Source organism: Haliotis rufescens, unplaced genomic scaffold (genome assembly GCF_023055435.1).
Source record: "Haliotis rufescens isolate VD_foot unplaced genomic scaffold, xgHalRufe1.0.p SCAF_3, whole genome shotgun sequence".
NCBI classification, from domain to species: Eukaryota; Metazoa; Mollusca; class Gastropoda; order Lepetellida; family Haliotidae; genus Haliotis; species Haliotis rufescens.
In genome coordinates, this window is record NW_025964001.1 from 40,830,170 (window position 1) to 40,848,365 (window position 18,196).

General features: G+C 42.2%; 1 protein-coding gene across 1 annotated transcript in view; it reads left to right on the forward strand.

Moving 5' to 3' along the window:
* Nucleotides 1–215: 215 nt before the first annotated feature.
* Nucleotides 216–18,196, forward strand: part of LOC124122856 (ribosomal protein S6 kinase alpha-5-like) — a 50,029-nt gene continuing 32,048 nt past the window's right edge. Inside the window, exon 1 of the mRNA XM_046486041.2 lies at nucleotides 216–370. Coding sequence (XP_046341997.1) covers nucleotides 301–370 — 70 coding nt within the window. The 5' untranslated portion in view covers nucleotides 216–300. The remainder of the gene's footprint in view (nucleotides 371–18,196) is intronic.

Below are 18,196 nucleotides of genomic sequence, written 5' to 3' on the forward strand. Positions count from 1 at the left end.
AATCATATTTCAACATTTTGCAAATAATGTCTATGAACAATAAAATTTCTACATGTGAATGTTCAACGTTAAACACTAACAGTATTTGACTTTCAAGGTCGACTTCACGACGGGCACCTGTTCTTGTCACGTGGCATTTCAACCAAAACAAACCCACGTGCTCTGTTACTATACATAGCTATCAGCTATACTTCCGGTAGCTGAGGCTGGGCATTTTGGGAAGGGAAGTCTCCAGTCGATCGCAAAAACAACCGAAGAAATATTGTTTACAAAAACAAGAAATTTGCAAATATTTGCAGCATGGAGACCCTACTCTCCGCTGAGGCAGATTCTGCGGGGTCCGATACGGTCACCATGGAGCTGAAAAACGGTAAGCGAGTGCCATTTTCTGGGTATGCGCCCCCAGAACTTGTTGCAGTGTCGTGATGTCGCGAGTTGATCTCGAAATACGCAACTTGTCGCATCAACGTGCTGCACACAGGTGTTTAATCCGGTACAAAAATACACGAAGCGATTCCATCGTGGCCAAACACACTCTGATCACATTCAGTTATTTCCGGGACGTCGGTGTTTCGAGTAGGGAAACATATAGGTCGCGGTTAATAAAACCAGATCAAAATCGTCTGCAAAGGTTGAACAAGATGCACTGAAATTGACCTTTGGGTGCTTCGAGAGTTGTTAGTGTAAGTTGTTTTTGTTGATGATACCACCCAGACTAGACTTGTATCGTGATGTCGGGCATGACTAGTGTTTAGAATGACGCAGCAGCTCTCTTACAAGACGAAGCCTCGGCGTTATGTCACGAATATGAAGTTGACATGTCACGCTTGTTTACATCTACCCATCCACGTATATAGGTGAGGCTGCTGAACTTTGTATTTGTTTACAAGTTTATAAAACACAGAACTAGTAAGTACTGACGAACTGGCTCCAGGAATAAAGTCATACCATACAAGCTCTATTGGTTTTAATGTTTTGCAAACATTAATGATGAACTTTAACAGAGCTTCTCAAGCAACATTATCAAATGAGAAAATGTAAAGAGTTACGCAATTTAGTTGGCATCAACCTGGTGGGTCTAGAGGGTGGGTGCAGAATCCCCAAACCCCCCATTCCCACTTTGTAGACACCTTACATGTTAACTGCACCCTTGGCTAAGTCATTTATTTCAAAGTCCCGGATCTTGGGCCAATCCTTTTTTTCCAAAGTCCTGCATCTGCCTCTGATCGTTTCATGTAGTAAGTTTCATATTTTGAATCCATACCCAAAGATGTACTTGACCCTACTTGGCCTAGATGAGGACCAATTAAAGCAGCTTTGAACTAACACCAACCTGCTCACCCATGACATGTACTTTTGAATGTAAATTGTGGTCACAAGCCCTGCTGGCAAGTTAAATCTCAAACCAGAAACAAATATTTCTGGATAAATTCAGGTTATTTTTGCATAAACATGACAAAGTAAGTTGCAAACTCGTGAGTTCTTATCACATCTGTGACTATGATACTCTCTTACATGTCTTATAATTATATCTTCAGATAAAAAGGTACCCCTGGGCTAGTTGTATTCATCAGGGCTATAACTTAAGTAGTGAAAAGGACATGTTTGTAGCAGCTCTACCTCATCATTGTCAAAGCCGATGAAGCTTTTATGTTAATTCTTGATGCTGTAATTAGTGTAAAGGTGTTGGTGACCCTGAAGTCTCAAGACAATATTTACGTCAAAGTAAATATGGTTGCGGTGGGGTAGCCTTGTGTTTAAAGCGTTCGCTCATCACAACGAAAACCTGGGTTCGATTCCTGACATGGGTACAATGTGGGAAGCCCATTTCTTGTGTTCCCCGCCGTGATATTGCTAAAAGCGGCGTAAAACCTCACTCACTGACTCACTCATAGTAAATATGGCTGAAACGATTCATCAGTACACTGTGATATTTAACTCAACAATACAATATACTATATGCTTTATGTTGTATCAGAGCACATCGTATCACATTATATGGTTAACAAACTACTCATCTGGGTGGAAGCTGGACTTTAAAAGTAAGTTAACTCCCTTGCCTCAGGAAGATGCAAATTACTAGGATCTGCATTTAGCTGTATCATGTGAAGTGATTTTGCCAAGACAAATGTCAGTAGGATGCTGAAGAAGATGCAACTTGCAAGTCACATAACTGTTTTTTTTCCTTGACTTACAAAACTGAGGGTCAAGAGGACCCCCAGTAATTAATTTCAAGGGTCCTTACAGAAAATATGAGGGTACTGTGAAGTAATAAAAGGGTGTAGTGTACTGTACTGTAAGATTTGATAATTACCTTAATTACAGGGTCTTTATATTTCTTGTTAAGAATTTGTTACAAGGAATGTTACTTTACAGCATACTTACAACGCACTGTGTATTGTTTGTGTCCATTCTCTACATTTGTGAGTACTGGGTGCATATTTCTGCATTGTGTAAACTCTGCGTAACTAATTTAACTAAAACAAATTGGCCATGTTGCTGTTTTTGCAATACTCTTGTGCATAATCAATATTTTTATGTGCTACAGATATGAATATGGGCCGATGGTATAAGTTGAAAAGTGAAGATATAATTAAAGAAAAGTTTGTGTTCTTTTGACTTTGCCAAAATGTGATGAAGTATCTTGAGCACTTCATTTACTAGAACAATGCACCATTTTTCTTGTGGAATTCAGTTCTATGTGGAAGCATCCCAAATGGCAAGTGGGGCCAAGTATCAGTAAGCACAACAGTGCAGCAGCAGTAGACTGCATTCATACCAGAAATCCCATTTGTACTAAGTAAGAGAATCTCACCCGTGTGTCTTTTGATATCAAATATATCAACATGAGTTGATACAAGTGGGAAAACTCCGAGGCTTGCCGAGGTTTTTTTTCCACTTTTATCAACGATTGTTGACATATTTGATATCAAAAGACACGAGGGTGAGATTTTATTTATCATCCAACATCATTCTTCCAACTTTTTCAGTTTGTAGAAAGAAATAAGCAGTGTCTTAAGTGTAAAATTACTAAAAAGTACTGCTAACAGCTTCAGTAGCAGAGCCATTAGTGATGTTAATTGATTGTGGTAACCAATGACATCACAATGGTCTGCAAAGCATTGTGATGCAATTTCATTGCAGTGATATCTACAGTGTAGATATAGCTTGATCTCACCCAAGCAATATCTCCTCTGGGAGCCAGTTTTGGATGATAAATCACAATAATCATTATTTGACCTGACAGACATTTTGAGGGGAGGGTTTTTTACAGATTTTTGGTCCAAAAATTCAAGTTGGTAGGTCGAAAAAATATTTTTTAAAATTGAAATAGTTTTGTTGATCTCCTCAACATGCTCAAAATGATAAAAGTCTGCAGGAAAAAAGTGTGTGGAAATAGTGAGATGAGTTGAGAGTTACTTCCCTTCCGCTGAAGACACTGATCTGTCATGATTTGTCATAATATACTCTTTAAAAAAAGAAACTTGACATAGATGTAAAACCACTTTTTGCCAAATATCTAAAATAATTACATTAAATGAGAACCAAATATGTCAAACAGAAAGATGGTGTGTCTATAATTCGCGAAAACACATGCAAAGCACATAAACATAGCGTTTGGGGATCAATTTTACAGCTTCATCCAAACGCAACCGCCTGTAAAAAAAGTGCAGCACAGGATCCTGCATTTAGGCATGCAGGCCCCCCTGCTGAATGGGTTTAAAAATCAACATCAACGGCTGTTCACACAGTCCTAATAACGGCAGTAGAGGCGGTGACAGAATGTCAAGACTGAATGCAGCTCAACGGAACAACGCCATTGGGAGATTACAAGCTGGAGCAACTCAGCAAGAAGTGGCCAGGCACTTTGGCGTATCCAGACAGACAATCTCTGCACTGTGGACCCGATACAACAACACCAACAGAGTTGACGACAGACCAAGGTCAGGAAGACCAAGGGTGACTACCCAAGCACAAGATCGATACATCCGGCTGCGACACCTCCGAGACCGCACTACCACAGCCACGTCTACAACCACACAGATCCCTGGGCTACGCAGAATATCAGATCAAACGATACGCAACAGACTGAGGGGGGCTGGACTTTTTGCACGTCATGTATTGACCCCACGTATTGACCCCACGTCATCTGGCGGACCGTCTGCTTTGGTGCCAACAGAGGGTTAGATTGGCACGTGCATGGTGGAGAAATGTACTGTTTACTGACGAGTCCCGTTTCCTACTCACACATGCTGATGGGTGCGCACGTGTCTACAGACGTCGGGGTGAATGTTACGCCCCCAACTGTGTGCAGCAGGTTGTCCCATTTGTCGGCGGGAGTCTCATGGTATGGGCCGGAATTCATCACGGTGGTAGGACGCCTCTCGTGCATGTGGCAGGTGCATTGACAGGTGTGCGTTACAGAGACTTGATACCTACAGCCTTACGTTCTTCCTCACGTCAACCGTTTATGGCGGACAGTTCCAGCAGGAAAACGCTCGACCGCATATTGCACGTGTTTGTCAGGACTTTTACAGCACAGCAAAATCCAGACATTATTTGGCCAGCCCAGTCACCAGATTTGTCCCCGATTGAGCATCTGTGGGACGAGTTGGATCGACGCGTTCGCAGAAGGAATCCATCGCCCCAAACACTTCCGGCGCTTCTTGATGCACTTCAGCATGAATGGCAGCACATCCAACAGCATGTTATTGACAACTTGATTGCATCTATGGGTCGTCGGTGTCAAGCGGTGATTGATGCACGTGGTGGGCACAACCGATACTGACATTTTCTGTACCCCTGTGACATTAACTGTATCGTGTACGACACGATTAATGTTTTGAACATTTTGTACATTGATCTTCAAACAGTGTTTTAATTATGGTTTCTGTGTCCTATTTTGAAACAATCGCATTATATTACATTTTGAAAGTCAGTGTCAAGTTTCTTTTTTTGAAGAGTATATAATGAGTTTTGAAGTTTTTAAGCATCTTAAGATAGATTTTCAGCTGTTTTAATTTTAGTATGTTAACTAATATGTTTATATGGAAGCGACAGTAAATGAGTGGTGTGAGTTGTTTTTTGAACATTTCAACTTTTGGGATTCTCAAACCAAATTGTAAAAACCCTGACCTTTTATCATGTTTATGAATCAGTTATTCATGTTCGTGTGGCTGAAAACTCAGGTATTTCTTTGAGGTTTTGTGTATTCTCATTGTTTATTTTTTATGTACAGAGTGAGGTCATGCACTTTCTCGAGGCAGAAATGTGTTGTATTTGTCCACAAGTATTGTGAAGCATTAATACAGAAAATCACAAAATTCTGATTCGGACCTTTTCTTCTGAGCAGCTGCATGGTGCAGCTGGAGCCTCGGCATCTCTGGGATTCAGACCCTGCCCTTTCAGCTGGTGCCTCAACAGCTCCTCCAGGCTTCCTGTATTGATCCCACCTGGTTGCAGATGATACAATCCATGTTCCAGCAGACGCCGGCCCGAGCGTGGATAAACAAGACACTATTGGTCCAAGCCTACCTCCATTCCGCCGGACCCGATGCTGAAGGATCTGGTCTCAGCTTTTGATGAAGAATTTGCGATATTATCTTTATCGTCAATGTTCAAGGTTCCTCGGTTGAGGAAGGACGATTTCCCCATCCATGCTTTGGAGGTGGTGGACATAGTACACACCCAGGATGACCTCGCAGACAGAAGTTAGCCATAACACGATCTCCTTGTGGTTACATGCTCTCATCCTCCAGGCTTAGGAGGTCCCCAGATTGGGTCTCCCTGGGCCCAACAACCCTCCTGAGATCAGAGCGCTTAGCTTTCATACAACGAAGGTCCAAAGTTCTCCTCCACCCCTTGGCAGCACCTGGCCTCATGGTGACGGTTCTGTGAAAGTTTCCGTTAACATTCCCTATCTGATCAGTGCCCAATCAACATTGGCTGAACAATTCCACCTTATCTACTAGATGCATCATTGATTTTATGATTCTCCCCACGACTGTTACTTCGACCTCCGATGACAAAACGCAATGTAACGAGGCACCTCCCTTCATCGTCACCTCCATATAAGAACGGGAGTGCTTATACGATGCCCAGGGGATGGAAATGATCACGTTTCTTGGTACGAGGTGATCTTTCAGACCAAGGAACTATATACAACAGTTCCTGGCGCCTTACATAAGAGTTCATGACCCTTGGCCTATCTGTTGCTTCTCACTTCATGAGTCATTTCAGCTGGTGGTGGTGGAGTTGAACATCTCAGAGTTGTCCACGATGTCCCACCTTTTCATAGACACCTCTACAGGTTGAGGTGTGCATCTAGAGAACCAGACAACCTCATGGCTATGGTCGGGGCACGGTGAACTTGGCACATTAACAACTTGGAGTTGAAGACGCTCGAGCGGGAGAGCCTCCGGTACACTCAACTCGCCATCTCCATCGACAACATCACGGTGGTCTGGTGCCTGCACCATCAGGGCATGACACACTCTCACTCCCTCCTTCAACAGATGTTCCGTTTCTTGCATCTGGTAGATAGGTTGGGCCTACGTGTTCTGGTCCAGCACATTCCCGGATGTCAGAATGTTCTGGCAGACAATCCTTCCAGGCCAGACAGGGAAGCTCTTGGCTGAATACCTCCCTCATCTCTGTACCAAGCGATACCTGAAAGGCAGCACCATTACTACCTTTTTTGGTAAAGGCCAAGTTTCGTGAAGTTGTTGAATTACCACACCAAGAAGACAATCATTTTATTGGCACTGGCCACAGTGGCAAGAGTTAGTGAGGTTCACGCTCTCGCCGTTACCCACATACGCTTTGAGTATGGTATGCACAGAGCTGTTCACTTCGGGCTATGCTAGGATTTTATTGCCTAGAATCAACTACCAGAACATAATTGAATGTGGGAACCGAAGACGATGAGGAACTCCCATTGTGCCCTCTGCGCGCACTGTGAGTTTACATCCGTCGTTCTAAGACTCTCCATAGTGCTTGGACACGCATGTTGTTATTCCCGTCTCCCAGACCTCCACGAGGACGTCAACCATAGCACCATATCTTTATGATTGCACGCCATCATCCTTCAGGCCTATGAAATCGCCAACCTTGATCCACCGAGAGCTAACAATCCTCATGTGATCTGGGCGGTTGCCTCAACGATGGCTCTACACATTATTTGCTCTATTACAACTATCATAGAAAGATGCTTTTGGATGTCTTTGCAACATGGCCTTGGAAAATGTCAAAGGCGTTCATAGTTTTGGCCCTCTGGTAGTAGCCCAATCCTCAGGTCAACAATCCCCCTCGCCATTAAGTAACTCCTGTCCAGAGCTAGCCTTACCTGACTTGCACAGTGTTTCTAGACTTTACCAGATGCTAATTTCTTTTGCTGCCTTTTACTTGGACGTAGAACAAGCAGTAAATGCATTAAGGAGTAATGCAGGATAAGTATACAAATAGAAACAAATCTCTAGATTTTACTAGGTTTGGCTCTGTAAACTTCTCAGAAATTGCCAGACAAAGGGAGATGAACTAAGGCATGTTTGTATGTTTCTCCTTATGATGACATATTTTGTTCTAATCATGAAATTTTAGAGTTAGTTTACCTCAGTATTTATTAAAAAAATATTTGACAGGGGTTGACACTTCTTTCCAAAGTCCGCTGGTCCCGGACCTCTTAACAGTAATAAAAGGTCCGACATGCAGGTTTATCTGGTCTCACTCATTTCTTTCCTTAAATCATAATTTTGTCAAAATCCACAGTTTAGGATACTGTGACCTAGAAATACATCAGACTTCTCCATATGCAAATAATAATTAACAATCAGACTCTTTCGCTCATGTTCGTAAACACATTTTGCAATGATAAATGGTGTAATTTTGATGGCATGATCATATCCAGACTTTTTTAAAAACAAGAAATTGCTTTGAGCTTCAGTAACATTCTCAGACAAATATCAGTTGTCCTAAATATACCACAATATTTCGATTTTCAAAAGCCACCAACAGTTTCATTTTCTACTATACAAACACTACCTCATCATACTCGGCTGAGTTGTTCAATTAAACAATGTATGGGAGCGTGGTGCACCATGGAACATTCAGCTCATGATGTAAATCCCACTATTTGTGGTAGCCAGAATGTCGTTCAGAGTGGGTTGAGTTAGTTCATGAATGATGTCATTGGTAGAATGCACAAACTGAAAAAGAAAAAAATGGAATTGTAATAAATCCATTCTGACCCAGCTAGCTGTCATCCAATGACATCATATAACATAACCATTAAGCATCACTACATTAATTGTTTGATTAGAGAACTTGGTATAAACGGCATGTCAAATAATACACATGTACATGATAACATGTGTTAGCAGAGGAAGAAATCGGCCCAAATCATGCATCTGTACAATCAACATTGGCCTTACTAGAAGCCCTGAAGATATGCCTATTTCTCTTTTGTTCCTGGATTTGAAAGTCCCACAAAAATCCATACAATGAGATTTATAGCTAGGTCCAGCAAATGTATCACCACATCCCTGTTTCAAAAACTAGCCATCTTTATATCCACAGAAAGTATTTGAGATAAGCAATACTATGTGGATTCTCAAAAAGTCATTGGATTTGCTTGAATTTTTGTATTCTCAGAAAAGAACCAAGTTTAATTATGTCAAAATATTTGTTTTGTCAACTTTTTGCACCGCTATTCCATGTGACAAACTTAAGGAAAAAACTGATTAGAAATTCTCTCATCAAGTTGGACTTAATGTGACCTTGGAAAATGGACAAACGGAGGAATGTGCAGTGGTGAAGTAAAGGCAGCAAAAGGGCTTAACACCAAAGCCATCCATGGAAATATGAGTAAAACACTAGGGAAGGATGTCCCTTCCTATGCCTATTCACTTGGTACCACCACTACTAAAGAAGGCAAAGTCTGCCAGTTCAGTTGGATGAGTTATGGCCTCCATGTTCTTGCATGCCATCATGGTGTGCCAAGGATACCATCATGGTGGACTATTGACCAAACAATAATGGTGCATATTACGCTGCACTGTTAGGGCAATTAAGGGATGAAAACAAAGACTAAGATACTTTGGAAGGTGAGGAAAGGTGTACTCTTCCATTGTTTGGGCAACAACCCACTGGTGTGGCTTTGAACTCCTTCAGCACCACAACAATCTCCTGACCTGGCTCCATCTTGTTCGAAACAGGCAGAGATTTCACTATATACCTCTGTAGTAAAGTGAGAATTTGGTGTGGTAGTGCATCAGGGTCAACATGCTCAATAGACAAGGTAGATGAACACTAACCCCCTTCTTTCAATTGGTAAGTTAGATAAAATCATCTTAAAAAGTTGCATACTCTGAATATTGACCAGAGGACATCTTTCAGCATGTTCAGGATGAATCAATGAACATGGAGAAGTTTTTTAAATTTGTACATTTTGTTCACATGTATTATGTGTCGGATGCATTGTTCAGAGGTTATAAATGCATCCTTTCTTGCAATGGCTGCGAGTTAGCTTTGTGTCATGTAGGAATTGCTGTGCATACGATTTCAATGCACTGGCAACTTTGAAATTCAATTCATACAGACTTCTTCATTATGGAGTAGTAAACTGTGTTACAATGAAATAACATAAACTTTGTATGGATTAAATAGAATTGGAAAAGTCACCTGTCAAAGAAAACGTAATTTGATACTTGCCATATTTGAAAGGATGCTGAATAAACTGACACAAACCACCTTTGTCTACTCAGTAATCTAGGCAGTTTGCAAATGGAAGTCAGAAATTCAATTTCTTTTTCAATCAATGTCAAATTTAATTACAAGTAAATGTAGGTCAGTTTGGTAACTTGTGAGTGTTGCAGTCCTGTCTCATTAATCATGAGCCTTGCTGCAGTATGAACTAACTATCTGCTCGTTTTAGATAAATAATCAATATTCAAGTTCCCCCGTAAGTCGTGGAATTGTTTTTGCCAAGTCATATTTTTAAGGATGTTTTAAGTGTGTCAGGTATGAAGTTTGGCTCGCAACTTACCCTGCTGACCTCGTTCTTCTGTGATCAACTTAATCTCCATTTGCTACAATACAGTTTAATCAGCTTCAGAAAGTTGTTATTTTCAAGGGTAGTTCAGGGGAATAGTGTAATCCTTATTTCAGTTGTGGCGGTAGGGTAACCTAGTGGTTAAAGTGTTCGCTCGTCATGCTGAAGACCCGGGTCGATTCCCCACATGGGTACAAAGTGTGAAGCCCATTTCTGGTGTCCCCTTCTGTGATATTGCTGGAATATTGCTAAAAGCGACGTAAAACCATACTCACCTTTTCACCTGCATGTTTACATGTTCTGTCAGTTTTATTCAGTTCCAATCTGATGCGTATCACGATACTTGCATGTTCTCTTATCAGTGGTGCATCAGCCATATTTTTCATAGACAAAATGGCCAAATACCTGGAACACTGATGATTTACAGCTGGCAGTGTCAGGTATGGTGCAGTAGATGATAATATTTACATTTTCACCACTTATTTTTTTACAGCTTATTTGTGTTGGTCGAACAGTTATTAAACTAAACGTTCAATCTAAGAATTGATATTCTTTGCTTTGTGTGCTACTTGTATCGAGAAGTAAAAAAGCGCGGTCCACCAATGAACCAGTGTATCGTACCACTCCTTATCAGTCCAGCGGTAAAAATTGCCATTAGTCCTGTAGTCCTTGCCAAACTGCCCAATAGTTAAGGTATCCTAAGGACTAGTAGAAATTTGCCATTTTTAAGGGTTTTGCTATATGTTGTAATTATAAGGACTAGTGGACTAAAAAAGGTAGTTTCTACCCCTGCAGTCCCATCTGAAGCCCCTCTTTTCACGGCTTCATGTTCTTCCATGAAATGTTGAACAAGTGGATTAAATTGTAATGCTCTTCTTTGGGTGGCCGTATATCGTAACACATCGTACGGGATATATCCTTGGGAATTTGAAGGCAGTGTATCAAATTTCAGAAGTGCGGATGTGGTCATAGAAAAATGATGATCTTGACTTTTTGTAGGTCTCATTTCTAACTCTAATAGTAATACGAACATGATTAAGAATGAGTATCACAGACAGTTGGCAACTAGGTCTGCAAAAGTTCAAGCACTATTGCTCTACTTCTGTAATAGTGGAGCAGGGTTGACTAACCGCTGGTCCTTTGGCCTCTGGCCAGGAGAAATAGCAGAGGGCTTGCTGCTTGTAATACTTTTAGTAGAATGGACGGGCAAACAGTAGGCCAGTCAATAATCTGTATGTATTGCGTCTTGCATTTTAGTTGTCTTTGGGCATGTTGAATATCTTTTAACTATACTGAAGTACCTCATCTATCCACAGACTGATTATATACAACTCACACCTTTTTCATCTCGTAGTGTAGGTCAGGATTCTAAAAAACTCACTTTATAGAACTGCACCTTTAAATCGAGTCATTGTCATTTATCAATTTTCTTTCCAAGCCAAGGTGTGAATATTGTTGAAATAGTGACTGATTTGTGACAAGAACAGCAGCTGGTACCTTCAGACCAAACCCAGGTTTAACACTGAGGGCCTCAACATGAAAGTGCAATACACTGTGATACACAGAGTTTGAAATCAAGCATGAAAGTCAGAGGTCCTTGTCATTGACCTAGTGCTCATGTAGCTGAAGTGAGTGAATTATAGTTTAATGTCGCATCAGCATTATTACAGTCATATAACGATGAGTCATGAAGCTGAAGTGAGTGAGTGAATGAGTGAGTTAAAGTTTAATGTCGCATCGGCATTATTTCAGTCATATAAAGATGAGTCATGAAGCTGAAGTGAGTGAGTGACTGAATGAATGAATGAATGAATGAGTGAGTGAGTGAGTGAGTTAAAGTTTAATGTCGCATCCGCATTATTGCAGCCATACAGTGACAGTCTTGAAGCTGAAGATTAGTGGGTCCCTAGATTCAAATACCATGGAAGCAGACCTCAAGAACCCCAGGGCCATTCCCCACCCACCTTATTTTGACCACTGAATATGCATGCTGAAATATTTTCTACTTATCAGACAGTCAATTTTGGAAGATAACTTGCTGAAGGACAATTAAATTTGTTTTTTATTTCTATGCACTGGCCTTAGGCCTTGATAAGAACAAACCTGATATACAAATTATACAATATCACCCTCAGTATAAATTATTAATACAAAGATTTTCTTTCAATTCAAAGCAACTATCAGTGAATTTCTTTTTAAATGTTGTCATTTTACTTTCTGGCATAACACCCAGTGTAGCCATGGTAATAAGAGATGATTGATACATACAAGAGATGCTGAAGGTCAAAGTTGCTTGGGAATGTATGTTCTCAATTAAAATGATTAAAATGATTAAGGTGATTGTAATAGTGATGGAACAGTAAACAGGCGGTAAGTAAACTTGTTATGATATATGCACATCTAGTCAAGGTCGCTGGAATAGCTGTTGTTGTTGTTGTTGGAGTGCTGTGTAATACAGTGTTAGCTTCGGTGTATTGTTGCTGAGGACAGTAAATAACACTAGGAGATACGGAAGGTCGTTGTGATTCATCATCAGTAGTGATTGATATGTCTGACCATTTTGTAGACAACTGTTTTTCATTATATTTTGATTGTTGAACCAACTGTTTTTGTATTGTTACAATAATAAGGGTAATCTTTACAGTTTCTGTAAATAAAGCGATTAATATTGTGAAAACGTAAACTCTTTTTTAACATGATTTTTACAAAGGAAACACTTTATTGTCCTTGTGCCTTGTGGCCAAAAGCAGGAATTACTTTGTCGTGGGCCAATATTAGCATTCCATTATATGTATAATGTTTCATTGAGTGAAGGGGATTATTGATTGGTTGCGAGTGTGATTACCTTGACCTTTATCGATTGATGTAAGTGTCCATGATCAATTGTGGAGAAATATGGTATGTAATATTAATCTAGCTGCCATGATTGGTGTCAGCCTTTTCTATAATTATATCAAAGATTTATTCAGATGCAGCAGTGAACAAATGCAGTGTTTTGACTTGGGCATGATATTCATGCGTATAATAAATAGTCTGTTATTCAATTTTTCCATGCTGGATATCATGCTCAAAGAGCACCATTATAACCCCAGTCAGTGGATCAGATGGTTTTCATTCTCAGCTCCCTGGGGAGTGTACAACCCAAGCTGACTGTGAGACGCTAGTAGGTTAACAGTCCCCTTACCATCTCTTACCAGGTGCCCTTTCACTGCTGGGTGAACAGGCATATTTTGAAAAGTCACTTCCCTAAGGAGACACCAAATGTGCTTCGTGTGCTTCAGTGTTGAGCAGGACTGAAGCTCTAGAAACTCTCAGGAGTCAAGTGGCAACCACAGTCACCCATCCAACTACTCCCTGAGACCAGAGTTGCTTAGCTTCTCCTGATTTGCATGGGACACTGTGCACAGGACTATGTGCCTCCACAGACACACGCATACACACACATACACACGTATACACACGTATACACTCACCAACACTTTTCACTGTTCCTTTAGCATGTTTAGACAATATTTTTGGGGGGGTACATCATACAAAATGGTCTATGTTATGTATACATTAACCTATTCCTGGTATCCCCCATCCCCTGACTGCCTCTGGAGAACGTAAGGTCTGGCGTTTGATTCCCCTCCGCGTCATACCAAAAGACATTTAAAGATGGTACTTGTTGTTACCCTGTCTGGCGCTCGGCATTAAGGCACTAAAACAAAGGCTGGTCTGCTTGAAGTCAGTATACTGTGTCTGAGTGGGGTATTCATGTCAAACTGTGGGATGGTATATGAGTGTGCCAGCTCCATAAAATTGGCATTTAGTCCGGACTAGAACAAGCAGACACACGTGCATGCATGTCACTATAAAAGTGCAATAATCTTGGACACAATGTTAAACCCCATTTCACCTCCCATCCTCTCACCTCCCATCCCCTCACCTCCCATCCCCTCATCTCCCATCCCCTCACCTCCCTCATCACCCATCTCCTCACCACCCCTCCCCTCATCTCCCATCCCCTCACCTCCCTCACCACCCATCCCCTCACCATCCATCATTTTACCACCCATCCCCTCACCACCCATCCCCTCATCTCCCATCCCCTCACCTCCCATCCCCTCACCCCCCATCTCCTCACCCCCATCCCCTCACCCCCCATCCCCTCACCACCCATCCCCTCACCACCCATCCCCTCACCTCCCATCCCCTCACCACCAATCCCCTCACCACCAATCCCCTCACCTCCAATCCCCTCACCACCCATCCCCTCACCTCCTATCCCCTCACCACCCATCCCCTCACCTCCCATCCCCTCACCACCCACCCCCTCACCACCCATCCCCTCACCCCCCATCCCCTCACCTCCCATCCCCTCACCCCCCAACCCCTCACCACCCATCCCCTCACCTCCTATCCCCTCACCACCCATCCCCTCACCTCCCATCCCCTCACCACCCACCCCCTCACCACCCATCCCCTCACCCCCCATCCCCTCACCTCCCATCCCCTCACCCCCCAACCCCTCACCACCCATCCCCTCACCTCCTATCCCCTCACCACCCATCCCCTCACCTCCCATCCCCTCACCACCCACCCCCTCACCTCCTATCCCCTCACCACCCATCCCCTCACCTCCCATCCCCTCACCCCCCATCCCCTCACCACCCATCCCCTCACCTCCCATCCCCTCACCACCAATCCCCTCACCACCAATCCCCTCACCTCCAATCCCCTCACCACCCATCCCCTCACCTCCTATCCCCTCACCACCCATCCCCTCACCACCCACCCCCTCACCACCCATCCCCTCACCCCCCATCCCCTCACCTCCCATCCCCTCACCCCCCAACCCCTCACCACCCATCCCCTCACCTCCTATCCCCTCACCACCCATCCCCTCACCACCCACCCCCTCACCACCCATCCCCTCACCCCCCATCCCCTCACCACCCACCCCCTCACCACCCACCCCCTCACCACCCATCCCCTCACCCCCCATCCCCTCACCTCCCATCCCCTCACCCCCCAACCCCTCACCACCCATCCCCTCACCTCCCATCCCCTCACCACCCATCCCCTCACCACCCATCCCCATCCCCTCACCATCCACCCCCTCACCACCCATCCCCTCACCCCCCATCCCCTCACCTCCCATCCCCTCACCCCCCAACCCCTCACCACCCATCCCCTCACCTCCCATCCCCTCACCTCATATCCCCTCACCTCCCATCCCCTCACCTCATATCCCCTCCCCTCCTATCCCCTCACCACCCATCCCCTCACCACCCATCCCCATCCCCTCACCATCCATCCCCTCACCATCCATCCCCTCACCATCCATCCCCTCACCACCCATCCCCTCACCTCCCATCACCATGACTGCAGAATTATTACATACTGAAGCGAGTTGAACCACAACCATAGTAGCTTGTACAGTTATAGCTAAGATAAAACACCTCAATATTATCATGTTAAAAGATTGATCCGTTTGTTTCATTTTCATTTCTGGAAATGGTATATGCAGTTGTGTGTAATTTTATCAAACAGTTCTACCTACAGGTGTGTTATCAGCATCTGTTTGAGGACTCTGTTATTAGTGGTCTCATGTTTATGTACTTCCAGTATATTTGCTGTATCATCTTGTTATCACATGAATAATATATTACCATCCCTTTAAGTGCATGGATTGTTATGTTGACTATATTCACATCAATCAGTGTTCCCACTGGCTTTTGAAACTGCCAGTCCTCCCCTAATGATGTCATCTCTGAAGTAACTTAGTTAGATATACATGCCATTCACACAAAGTTCAGTCACAGTTTTCTTTTCTTTTTTCAAGCTTTCGAGACTAAGTCGCTACAAATATATGGTTAACCTCAAAGCAAAGCGAAATGTGATTTCCTTGCCCTAAAAATAAAGGGAAACCCTGATGGTAACAGACAAGCTGACTTCATTAGAAAAATATACTTATATGAATAATGCCAGTGTTTTGTTCAACAACAAAGGTTGATAACATATTTTATTTGCCGGTCCACAAGGACTGGCAGTCAAATAAATTACCGATCCAAGCCTAATTTTACCAATAAATAACAGTAATTACCGGTAAACGGGAATACAGAACAATGCTTCCAAATAAGGCTTTTTGTGTTCGTCAAGTAACAACCGTTTCATTGTTATAACATAAAAAAAATATAATACACAAAAAAGGTTAAGGCCCCATTCATATTTAACTATTGCAGCGATGGAAACTAACAGTTTTATGGCAAATGTCCTTGTAAAAAACAAATAGCATACCCTTAAAAAGGCCAAATTTCTACTAGTCCTTAGGATGCCTTAACTATTGGTCAGTTTGGCAAGGACTATGGGACCAGTGCCAATTTCTAAAGCTGTGTGGTTAATCTCTCATGCCATGTCATGATGTAATTTGCTACTCAAATGAAGTTAAGGACATCCCCACCACTACCCCCACCCCCACCCCCCCATCCCCGATTCTTTCATATTAAAATAGTCCAGTCTGCCATGCCATGACTGATAAATGATGGTAATATTAAAGAATCAGGTGGTCCTTAACATCTTTTGAGTAGTATATACCATTCCCATTCAGTGTGTGGACCATAATGTTGATTATTGTCACACAATGCTTCCAAATAAGGCTTTATGAATGTCACACTAATGATCTAGACCTGTCAAAGTTAAAACAATTGACTGATCAGATACTGGCCATCTGGTGTGTTATGTCATTTATTGCCCTCCTGGAGCTATGGGCACATGGACCAGGAAGTGGGGGAAGTGCTGTTGCATGCTGGGACATGTGTAAGCAGCTCAGTAATGAAGATGTTTCATGTCTTGTGTTGTTGATGAGGTATATATATAGTGCCCGGTCTTTGGGGACTATTTCTGGACAATTAATCTGTGGGTATTAAAGGTGTAGTCATTGGTGATACAGGGGCTCCAGCACTAGATCAGTGGTTGGAAGTCAGCCTGATGAAGTTATACTTCTGAATCAGGGAATGGCCTTCATGGGGATAATATTTTCTGTGTTGACTGTTTATTGACACGTGGGAGTTATATTTTAGAATGCACATTATAACATGTTTTGTAATAATTTGTTGATAAGGCGAGTCCTATTTTACACTTGGGATATGAATCTGCAGATTCCAAAAATTGAAATGTGAAAAAAATAAAAATGAAATATGACAAGGAATGTTTTTTATAACATTCCATCAGCCAGAAGCAACTCATTCCCTGTCAATATCAATATAAATAAATTATTTAGACTACTATGATTAAAACTTGTTTCAATATTATCTTAAAAACTCCCTCCTTATTTTATTTTTTCAACCTAAACAAATGCTAAAGAACTATTTGACATTGGATTTTATTCATTAATTCTATTTTTTTTCCAACCTGCCAACCTAAATTTTTGGGCCAAAAATCTGTAACACATGCAACTATTAATTATCGTCATTCATTTGGTTTTGGCAATGTATCTTTACAAGACTTTGCAATTGAAGAAAAGTATTTTGTCTCAGTATTATTTGTTTATGCAACTACTTCCATAGGCCAATTGCCTGTGTCTGTGCTGAGTAAACATGTTGAGTAAGACATTTATGCTGTGGGTTGGATTCATATGGAATTGGTTACCGTAATCATGGTGATGTGTGATACTGAATAATATATTATGGTATTGAACCAACTCTTAAATTAGCCCTCAGCGAGTGTTTCTGCATGTTTGAATACTGAATGTAGTTGACTTGACATTTAGAATAACTGACTGTAACAGTATATGTTTCAATCTACCTCTGCACAGTGGTCATAAACATAATTTCTTATGTAATTCAGGATGAATTGGGTATACCCAATTACCAATTACTGGAATATCAAGTTGCAGCCTATTTAGATAAAGCTTAAATATGGCTAAACAACTGATTTATGCCAGATTATGTAAGTCAGTACTTCATGCTTGAATGATTGCACTTTGCTGTTGGCTAGTTACCCTTCACTGTGTGGGCTCTGTCCCTAGGGGTTATAACACTTCTGTCATGTCTGTATATCACAGCGGTCAGTTAGGCCATGTTGACCATTGGCCAGTGTATGAGATCAGGGTGATATAACAGTCAGTGGGTCAGCCAAGAAGCCTGGGGCAGCTGTAGCTTCAGG